The 11,518-nt window shown below is 46.1% G+C and overlaps 1 protein-coding gene across 1 annotated transcript; it reads right to left on the reverse strand.

Moving 5' to 3' along the window:
• Positions 1–4,553: 4,553 nt before the first annotated feature.
• Positions 4,554–9,045, reverse strand: LOC126560497 (pupal cuticle protein 27). The gene is made up of 3 exons (XM_050216459.1): positions 8,923–9,045; positions 5,038–5,293; positions 4,554–4,943 (listed from the first exon to the last, which is right to left on the reverse strand). The coding sequence occupies exons 1-3, from the start codon at positions 8,932–8,934 to the stop codon at positions 4,555–4,557; spliced, it is 657 nt and encodes a 218-aa protein (XP_050072416.1). The 5' UTR covers positions 8,935–9,045; the 3' UTR covers position 4,554.
• Between the last annotated feature and the right edge of the window lie 2,473 nt (positions 9,046–11,518).

Genomic DNA, 11,518 nt, shown 5'->3' on the forward strand with positions numbered 1-11,518 from the left:
TTCAAGCATTGTTCTAGTCCTATTTTCACAAACGAATCCTGCGCGAGATTCCTTCCAGCAACATTCCAGCAAACAGCAAATACCTCCCCCCTCTTCCCCTCACCATGCTCATCTCGTTTTTCCTTTGTGATAGCGCACCCTTTCAAGAACACATATCTACACTCAATACACACCCACACATGTGCGCTCCCGTATTTTTTTTTTTTTTCGCAAAAAAGGGCCTCGGCTATAAATTCCGGCTTATCGAAATTACATTTGTTACGCTTTACAATGGGAGCCCTCAGTAAACAAGATTCGCTTTTCGCCCAACACACAACGAACCAGGCAGTGGCGGCATCTCCAGCACGCTCCGCTTTCTCGGTAATTCTTCGAACCCTCCCCCCGTGGCACCCTTTTTCACTCTAACCCCCCCCCCCCCCCCGCTCCTGCTCATTTGTGTCCACGAGCAAGTAAAAATAAATAGATCGCATCCTTTTCGCTTCCATGTGCCTCTTTTTAACGTAGCTTTGCGTTTTTGCCCCTGATATTATGCTATTCGCTGTCGTTTTGCTAACATTTTGCTGCCTGAGGAAGCTGTTTCATAGAAGTTCGTGCAAAAAGCGAAGCCTTACGATTGTTTACCGTTCGGGGCTGATTCCTTTTTTTTCTATTTCACAAGTGTGTCGAGGGGGAGCCAGGGCGAAGAGCGACGGGAGGGAGAAATAAAAATACGCTTCATAATTCATATCTACAGCAAAGCGGATGCACAAGAGATGTACTTACCGTGGTACAGAGCGTGGTACAGTCTATATTTACACTCGGCACAGCAGCTTGCTTGGCTGTCTGCTTGCCGGAGTACTTTTCGACACCGTCAAGAAGAAAAAAAAATCCAGCGAAATATCTCTTCCAACAAGCCGGAGAAATCACATCGCAAAATCGACTCGTTCTAACCGATTCCTGGGTACGTTAAATGTCACCGACGTGTGAGGTTTATTCGCTATTTTTCTTTTATTTCCCTACTGCAGGACATGGAACCGGATACAAATGTCAAACTTTGATCTCATTTTGTTTGTTTGGCACCCGTCTAAATGTTACAAGTCGCTTTTAAGACTTAACGCTATCGAGAATGCTATCTCAAATGGTCTAGGGACGAAGCTAAAACACCAAAGCATGTTGCGGTGCCCATGTTTAATTCTGCTGAGCTGTTTGTTGAAAGGATTGTTGTTTTTTTTTGTGTTTTGATTACGCTCCTCCAGAGCTATAATGGACCGATCGGCTGCCCGAAAACCTGAAGCAGACCCAAATATCACTAATCGTGTGCGGCGGGATAACAAGATGCAGATTGAATTTCCGCTAAGAGCTCGACAAGTTTAGCTCGCCGAACAAAACTGAGATAGTACGTCGATCAAGACAAGCAACGAAAAACGGCGACGTTGAATCAAGCACGTCACCCGTTTTACGACCTTACCGGACCACGGATGACGGGCGCCTCGATACGTGCTCAAGAGCGCTGTCTTGGCGCAAATTGGCACGTTTCACGGATTTGCCTCCGTATCGGTCACATAAAGCACAATTTGACTTGTTGATATGCTACCGTTCATTCATATCCCATTCATTGCGCTTCCGTCTTCCGTTTGTCGCCGGGTTGGCGTTCGAATCATTTACAGCCCTACGGACACCGTGCCAGACAAAAATGGGAAATGCAAAGCAGAAACAGTGCGAGACATAATATGGCATATAAAAAAAAAGCATGGGAAAAACTAAACAGCCACGTACGGCTACTAGCAAATAGAACGCCACCTTCATTCAGTGCACAATAATTGCATAACGCTGGGCGCAGAAACGATACACTTCGGCAGGCAACGATTAAGGTGGTTGGTTTCGTTTTGCACCCAACCGGCAAGACCGGCTTTACGGACTAACAATAAGACTGTTAAAAAGGAGGCTTGTGCGGAACATATATGTATAGTTACCATCCTAAATATAACTTCTAACGAAAAAAATTCTTTATTTCATAATTTCAAAATCTAACATTCAAAATTATTTATTAAGGCTAATAACGAACGATTGCATTGCAGATTGCTCCGCAAAAACATTTGGTTTTAGTCGAGCAAAACACTCAAAAATTAGCTCTGGACATCAGTCCAAACATTCAATTGTTTTGGTTGTTTTTCAGCTTTCTTGGCTAGGTCAGTTCTCAGCTTTTTAAGATGCTACAAATATAATTATTATTTATTTATAATTAAGGCTAACGAGTAATATAGGCCCTCAAGTTGCACGCAGCAAACTCACATGCAAGCTCCACAGTCGTTTGTGAACATGGCTGAGTAGGACATAATAAAAATATTAAAACTATTGGTTTATAAAATTCAAAAAAATCTTATTTTAACTAGTTTTAATAAAATTTTAGTAATTCAATCAACTTTCTACTCAAATCACGTTTAAATATAATTTTTTTCCGTATATTAAACCACTCAAATGAAAAAAAAACATAACGCACTATAGAATTATTTCAATTACAGTATGAACTGTCTGGTTTAAATGATGAAATAAGTTAGTGAAATGTTTTTATAAATTAGTCTTATACATAAGCTAGCTTTTGCGACACTTAACAATAATTTCAAATAACTTTCCTCATTTCAATAATGATTTATTTAAATAATATTTTTATCTCCTACGCATAATGGTCACAATCTACCGTGATTTTTCACACAAGCTTGCATGAGATGAATCCCGTACAACTTGAGGGCCTTTATTACTCTTTAGCCATAATTAATTATTACGATTCAATGGCGTATTGTCGCTAACTATCATTATTATTTTTATTATTGTTTGTTAATTTTAATTTGTTTGCCTCTGAAGCTTTCAAAATTCTTAAAACTATGACTAGGGAAACATGAGGGACGAGGAATCACGAAGACGGGAGCGAAATATTGGACACTGGAACGTTGTAGTCGTCCAGAACGAAGAACGGATAATCGGATAATCGGATAATAAGTCCTACATCCAAACGCCAAACTGGCAACAGTTTGCCGCTCATACCGCTACAGCAACTCTGTCTACTGGGTTGTCTCCGATGAAGTGCCGCTCCACAATAGCCTACATTCAGGCTAATATCAGTGCACTCAAATGCACACCGAGGACGACAAATGTGATGGAGGGGGCCCTTTTTAATGGGCCTTTACGAGTTCATTAAAAACACTATTTGCCATGGGAAAAGGAAACAGTGGAAAAATAAAACCGTCCCTCACGCGGACACCCACCAGCAATAGCAGTCAATCAGCAGTGATGTGTCGCTTCTGGTGCTTCTGGTGCCCATTAACATTCAATACGGGTTGCGTTATGCTCTTCAAGTGATATCTCTCACACTTTTGACATTTGAAGTGAAACACACATTTTTCTTTTTGTTTGTAAATAATCTACTTCCCGACATACACGCTTTCCAGTGTTTTGGAAAAAATAAGTTCAAAGCACTCATTGTTGATAGTCGCCACTACATCAGCTGTGCAGACTACGTTCATCCAATCACGCTAATTGACAAACGAGCTCAAGTTGACGAGCAATGCAATGGGCACACGTAAACAAACAAACAAACGCACCTCTAAACACCAACCCTGGACCCTGGAGAGTGTCTTCGTTGCAGTAATAAAGCCATCTCCAACCCCCAGTACGATGCACGCCGGCAAACGTCCGGAGACACGGAGTGTGCGGTTGATAAATTAATTACCGACGCAAAGTGCCACGAACGCGCCTCGTACCGAAACGCGGTAAGTGTCATCGTTCCATTCCGCTGTGGAGAATGCAAGCAATGAATTAATTATAGCAAATGCGCGTACATTCCCGTACACTGCACCGTCGGCGTCCGGCAGACCCGTGCTCAATCACGGAAGCGAAGATACTGCGGGCGCAAAGCTTGAACCATGTGCTGTGCACCGCAAACTGTCACGCAGCGGGACCGAAAGCACAGAACAGAGGGATGCGAATGTGTCAAACGTCGGGACAGTTTGTTTGAAGGTGATTACTGTTTGCATGTGCACGGTATCGATTTCCTGCCTTTTGCTAGACTAGTCACAGGAGGCAACACTGGACTAGCTGCTCGAAATGGATCGTTAAAACATTAGTTCTGATGATGCAGTTGAGCAGCCATTTTTTTGCCGCTGTTGTCGGAAGACTTCTTTTCCAAAATGAAAAAGTCCAGAACTAAAGCGCCATTCTCGGGGGGGAACATCGATCGATGCACGGGTAAATAATTGCAGGGAAGGTTGAAAAGGATTCTTTGTCGGCATTTGTAGACAAATCAAATTAACACCTGACATCCATAAGAACGCCATTTTGTTGTAATTTATGTTGGAAAAAACGAGGTTCTCTACCGCTTTATTGTGTGCACCCGTCCGGAAACCGACTCGCAACAGGAAAGGTGTGTATGATACGTCGCCTGACGTAGCGCCTTATTGGTGAATTTGTGGGCACCGGCTGAAGGTGACCCCCACGTTGACTTAGGATGTAAGGTTGAGTTTGAGATGGAGTGTGTTGATTTTGATTGAACTGCGTGATGGGATGCGCCCCATATCCGTCTTATCTGCCGGTATAGCTAAGCGAGTACGAGCCAGTGTTAATGTCCACCTTGGCGTTCGGGTGCCAGTAGTCGGCACGCTGCTGTGGCACGGGTGCAGCCGGCTGGTAGTACTGCTGCTGTGGCGCCTGGAATCGATGCTGTGGCTGTGGCTGGTAGGTGGGCGCTGCCGGTTCCGGTGCAGCCGTGTTGCGGTAGTACTGTTGCGGTGCCGGGTTGTACGCTACCGGGGCCGGGCGCGGATTGTACGGTGCCGGTTTCGAGTTGTAACGCGAGTCCTTGTAGTAGATGCTCGGGTCCTCCCGGTACTGGCCGTCATCTTCTTCGTTCGGGCCGAGCGGTGGGTAGTTGCTGTTGCTCAACGTTGGTGGTGGCACGTTGATGTCCGTACCTGATGGATTTAGATGGAAGATGTAAGAAATGACACTAGAAGCCTTAGAAAACTTTCCACTTCCCGGACATCCAAGATTAGGAAGCGAACTTACCCTGAGGTTCGAAACCGCGATTACTCGCACCGTACTCGATTTCGCGCAGCTTGCCACCGTCATCTACGTAACCGTACTTGCCCTGCACCTCACCGTTCGGGTACTTGGTCTCGATCTTAAACGTACCGTCCGCTGCCTCGTAACCGTAGCTGTAGCTGCCATCCTCGTTGTGTCTGTTGATCTGCTTCAGTATAGGTACCGGTGTGGTGTAGTCTCTCTGGGCCGCAATAATCGTCACTATCGCGGAGAGTAGTAACTGCAAAGTAACCAACCACACCAACAAGAAAAAAACCCCAAAACTTTGAGTAAATGTTTAGCAAATAGAACTAAAGTAGAACATTACAGAATGTTTCGCTCTTTTGCCCTATCGTCAAAAAGCTTCTCGAATTTCTGCACGAGCACTCGCTCGACCCAAGTCAGCGTCACAGCGGCAAAGGCAATGAAACTATAAAATTCCACAATTCACATTCCCGGAAAACCCTGCGGTGCTGAATGGATAAGCACGAGAGAGGGCTAAAAAAAACCAAACCCAATCTAACTGGTATTGGATATTTTGGAGACCTTTGCAGAATATTTCCGAGTCAACATGTTGACACATTCCTGGCGCTTGGCCTCAAGCCTCTCGCGCCGGCTTATTTACATACGCCACAAACCGGAGTGAATCCGTATCCCATCATCCTATCCCCGATGCCCGCCGCCGGTAAGTGTGTATGTGTGTTTGTGCTCGGTTATCATTTCGGGTCTCGCCGATCGAAAGTACTTCCCCCAAAAGGCAGAAAAAAGAAAGAGCACAATCTCATATCCCTGCTGCTGCCAGTGGCATTATTTTTACTGCTGCCCTTTGTAGGTTAGATAATCATGCCTTCGCAGAATGTCGCGCAGGAATATTGTTCCGTACCGCACCCACCGAACCTTCTGCGTAGCACATCCGGGCATTCCGAGCTGGATAAAAGCTGACGGCTTTCCCTCCAACACGCTCCAACACCCTACGAACGGTGGCTCGTTATGGTGTAGGGTGTTTGCTGTTTTTGTGCCCTCTTCCTGCACTCTTGTTCGATTTTGAGTAGCTCCGAAAACAGCTCAGGTACTACAAAGGTATCAAGTTTGATAAGACAGCTCGCACGAAACTGTTCTGTCTGTAAAGTCGGGTGCCTGTCGACACCGATAGTTAACGTCACGCGGGCTTCAATAGAAATCGAAATGAGTGCGCTCGGTGTGCAGATCCCTTCCACCCTTCAGGCATACGGGATTTAATTGAAAAATGTTAATTCACACAGATTAGCATGCGAAATGTAACTTCAAGTCCGTGCGTGGCGTTACGACATTTCTGTCTCCGCTTCCTAGCTATCGGAAGCAGTTTTTATTGCAACTTCGCGCAAATTCGCACCACCACCGTAAGAGCAGAGACCTGGGAGAGTTAAAAGTACCATTTTATGTTACCTTTCCAGTCGCAAGCAGCTGTTAGCTGTTGTCGTGAAAAGAAATGCGAGTTTCGAAAACAGCTAGAAGCTGCTTGGGAAGCATCAGCAAACAGCACAAAGCGACGACAAAGAAAAGTTAGATTCGAGAGCGTTTGCACGTAAAGTCACCATTTTTTCTTCTTCTTCGTCGTTTGCCCGTAAACCTTCTCGAGAAGTTTCTAGCGACATTTCTAGAGCCTTTTTTTAATGCTTAGTGCTCCGGGAAGGGAGCAGGAGGACATAAATTAAAATGGCATAATAGCTTAAACGTGCTAAAATTTTGTCAATTTACGCGCCTAATGATTTTCAGCAGAAGCAGCCATCAACTCCCACGAGATAGTACCAAGGCTTCCACACGATTAGAGTTTTAGCTGAGTAGAAGCGTACCTTTAGTCGCGATTCGATCATTGGATTACCTTTTTTGGCGCTCTGTTGTAAACCAGACGCACCGATGGACGAAACCCATCTCGTATAAGACATTCTACTGCGTGAGGTTTGAAATACGAGACATTAATTGTTGCAGTAGCCATTCTAGAAATTTTCTTTAATTCGCCGAAGAAAAGCTACTCCTGTAAGAGCTTGCGCTGCTCATGATTTTCATCATATCAATAACTCCGATACCTTACGCAACGCCTGCAATTTCACATCGTATGCGTTGGGCCGTGTCTGTAAGGGCAATTGTGGAGATGTATGTTTCGCATGATCGAATTCACTAATGGGCATCGGATGAGCGATTTTTCGACAGAACTCTCTGAACGCTAACCACCTTTACCGTCTCCACTACGAACCCTGTCTTTACCTACTCATAAGCCCTGGGGTGGCCAGCTAAATGAGTTGTGAAGTAAAAATACAACCAAAAACAAAAAACACAAAAAAGCGCATTAAATAAACCCGTATTAAGGATGTTATAATACATCTTGTCAGAGCGCATGCCCTCCCACAAACACACAAGCACACATGGTTCACTAGTGAGACGTACGGGGAGAGGTCGAAACAGAGGTGCCCTGCCTATATGGGGCATTTCCTTGTTTTTGGCTCGAACTAGGTGTCGAAGCAAGCGTCGCTGCCGTTGCTCACTGCACGCCGTCAGCTAGAGCTAATGAATAAATAAATAAATTATGAGCACCTCCGCCATTCGCGGTACACCGCGACAGATTGTCTATAAATCATGGCATCCCTTACCAAACAAGTACCACCTTTAGTAGGTGAGCATGGATGGATGTCGACCCATCTGCTCGGATAATTACGGTGAACAGTGAGCCGAAAGTGAGCTGCGCTACGCGGGGTGTGTGGTGGATTATTGGGCTGTGTCGTGCAAGCAATGGATCCTCTGGCTGATCGAAACTAACACCCAGAACACCCTCCCCAACTAACGGCACTGGTGTTGACAGTATTTTCCGACACCCGGTATCTCTTCTGTCAGATGGATTTGCTGATTCGCTTTAATGGTTTATAGGCATTAAAAGCTTCTACTAACCATTCCTGTCATGCGGACACGTTTCAAAGCATATCGATGGTTTGAACGAGTCCTCAGACCCAATTACAAGAAAAACCCCATCTTCCCCGCTAAGTATTCTTGCACGGGAACTATTCAAGGCGCTTGACAGAACGAAAGCTAATTGCCAACCACCACCATCTTGCGAGTGTGATTCATTTTCCCCCCTTTTCTCCTTCAACTCCAATACCTTCCCGAGCGACTATTTTGTTTTTTTATGTCCGCTTTTAGTAGATAAACTAGCGAGGCCTGGGCAGCTAGTGTGCATCAAAATGTCATTAGCAAAACCAAGAACCTGACGGCAAGTCAGCGGCATCTCACCACCGTACCCGGATGACAGGATTTCTCTTTCCTTTTTTCCATGCCGTTTTTTTGTTCACTGCCACTGTGAAGAGTGTGGAAAGCAGAAATACAGTTACGATGTCCATATTCGTTTGCTTCGTTCTGCGTGCGAAGTTGTGTGTTGACGTTATTCTAATGGCGCAAAACAGGGAAGGAAAAAAAAACGAATGTTCACTTTGGACAAACGTTATCTTAGGGCCCAAGGATCGTACACCGATAACGACGTTAGGAAAAGCTGACCAGTCACCGAGCTTAACGATAATGAGTTGTCTTTCAGCTACTGTTCTGCTGGGCGCTCGACACCATGCATCACTCAAGAATTCTTCCCAGAGAGCGAAGCTCCAGGAATTCTTGGTCCGTTGTTTTTTTTTTGTTCTCTTCCACACCTTCACAAAAAATCTCAGTCTGAAGTTCGCCACACAAACCGGGAACTAGCAACATCCCCTGTATGGAGATATGCGCGTATTCCTGTAAGGCACTCGTCACTTTGCACAATCAGTTTCACACACAAGAATTGACTTGATCTCACAGCACCCTACCTACAACTTCAGAATCTAGTCCTCACCAAGAAGGCGCAGATCAACTTACCAGAGACTTCATTTTTGGTTGATTGTCTTGTGGATGCGGTACACCGTTGGAAGGAAGTAAGCCTTTTTGGTTTCGGGGACCCTCCGCTTGAGCTGCGCTTGGCTTGGCTGGCGAGTTTGACTGGTTGTGTGTGCTGATGTCGGACGTTTGCGACTGCGTTCCTCTGTCGTTGAGCTTGCTGCTGTGTCGATGACCTGGCCAATATCCAATATCAGGTTCACAAGGTCACAAAAAGCCACAAAAGAAGGAAAAATGTATCAGATGTCTCGCATTTAAAGGATCAACATTACACACAGCACAAGGTACCACACAATCACACGCACGCAAATACAGATACGCATACACACGAATATCGCACACCAAAAGCTTAAGAAATAGACCCCACTGGTAGACGTTCGGCGTACCTGCACCAGAGCACTCTGCTAGTACTAGTACAAAATCGACCAAACTCAAGCTCCAAAATTGGACTGATCCCGTAGTATTTTAAAAGACGTGGGCCGGTGATCGATCGATCACTACCGCTGGCAAAGTTTGTTTGTAAACAGATCGTACGCAAATACGGCGCGTTCGCTTATATATAGACAGCGCTCCCGCCCGGTTGTACTAGACCTGTTTCGCTCGCTTCGTACGGCTGCTCTCTTCTTGCTCAAACGCATCGTGGAGCTTACCGGCGTGCGTGGGGATTGACCAACGGTAGACGGGGAAGGGGAGACCGCTAAAGCAACCCTACCAGTAGTTCTACCGTCGCTCTCACACACCTGCTCCACTCCATACGCGAGCTGGTACATGTAGCCCCACTGCTATCCTCGATCGCGTACAGGTCCCCTGCGCTCCATTGCACCGTAAGCTAACTTTATCCTTTCTCCTCTTTTACACGCAACGGGCGTGCCTGATACCATGCCGTCACGTTACGTCTGTTGTGTCCTACCCTGGTAACGATCGACGCCGCTCCTTTCAACCGTAGACGGAAGTATAAGTGCAGTTCTACGAACACGTACCTTAGTGGCGTTGGCGTTGGAAATTATTGTAGCAACCACGGTCATGACTGTTTTTATTTTTCGGTGCATACTCTTCGCTGGGAGGGTGAGGGTTTGCTTTAAGTGGTCTACCGCACGCTCGAGTGCTTCACAAAACCAAACCATCTGACCGATTTTTGTGCCTTCTTTAGCTAGTGGCACGACAGGTGCACACGCGCCAAGGGTATTCCGATCCGAACCAATCAGCCATGACGCGACACGATTAGTTTCACGTGCCGCAAGGAAGCTGTCATCGTTGGAGTATCTCTCGCGAGCGAAGTGCTAGAGGCGAGAATGGAGTGGTAGAGAAGTTACAATATTAAAATCCATTTGAGGTTGAATGAGTGGAACAGCTTACTTCATCGAAGCGATACAATTGCAAAAATATATCATCCCAGCTCGCTAATCATCCTGCTCGAGGTCATTTGTCGATGCTCCACCTTGGCTGACAGCTGTCAAATTTCGTTGCCACTTACTCCTGCTTTGACTGCCTTCTGGTTCCGAACGCAAGCCGCGTTGGATCTGCGAATGTTTGATTGATGATTATGAAGCGCCCAGTCAACGCAAGCCTTCGCCGTACGTGGCTGGTACACCAAGAGACCGTTGAAGACTATAATCAGCAAAAGGCTTTCCATAGATGATTGAAGGCCACAACCACAAGGATGCGACACAAGGTGTCTCAGCCGCTGCGAGTGCACCATTTGCCGTTCGATTTCATTCATTCTAGCAAAACGTTTGCTCAACAACGAAATGGCTTTTATTGTGGCGGTGCCCTGCTTCACCGTGAACAGTAGCATTCCAGTTCCGCTGGCGTGTTAGCCGAGACCCCGGAATCGGTGATTGGGGCTACATTCCGGAGGTGCGCTTTAGAAGGGACACTGCCAGCGTTTGCTGTCCTAGAATGTTCTAAACGAATGCAGTCTGTGGGCATACGGTACCTTTAGACCCTGACCACACCCTGCTGCACTTCGCGATTACTTCACTACCACACCACGTGGTAGCCGTATGCGTCGGGCTGACGACTTTCTGGTTTCTGTGTAGGATTGAAAACGTGGCCGTTCCGCAATCATATGCAGCTTGGATGCCGGATTAGTTCCTGGCCCGCAACACACATACACACACTCCAACCTGGTTGCAGCTGGTTAGGTATAATCGCGTGTTGCCATGTTTTTGGATATCGGTGACTGTGTAGGATCACAGCAAATGGCTTGCTAAAGCAATTGTCAACATGGATTGTTGTGGCTGACTGTTTTCCTGCGGTCGGCAAATATGACCAGCGTCGAGGTCATAAAAAAAATTCCACGCAAACCGCCCAGATTCACCATCGCACCCGTACCCGTACGTGCATTCGGTGTTAGGGATTTGCGTGTGGGTTTTGGAGGTTTTCGCGTGACAATCACGGCACAACAAATATGCGCCCGATTATAATCGTGACGACCTGACCGTCTGCTGGTGGGGAAAATTCAGAAATTCTGAAATCCGAGATAAGGAAGGAGAAGCGTGTAGCCAGAGGATTTGAAGTTTGAGACATGACACAGAGTGGTCGGTACATGGAAACAGCGATTGTAACAATACGGTGA

Source organism: Anopheles maculipalpis, chromosome X (assembly GCF_943734695.1).
Source record: "Anopheles maculipalpis chromosome X, idAnoMacuDA_375_x, whole genome shotgun sequence".
Lineage (NCBI taxonomy): Eukaryota > Metazoa > Arthropoda > Insecta > Diptera > Culicidae > Anopheles > Anopheles maculipalpis.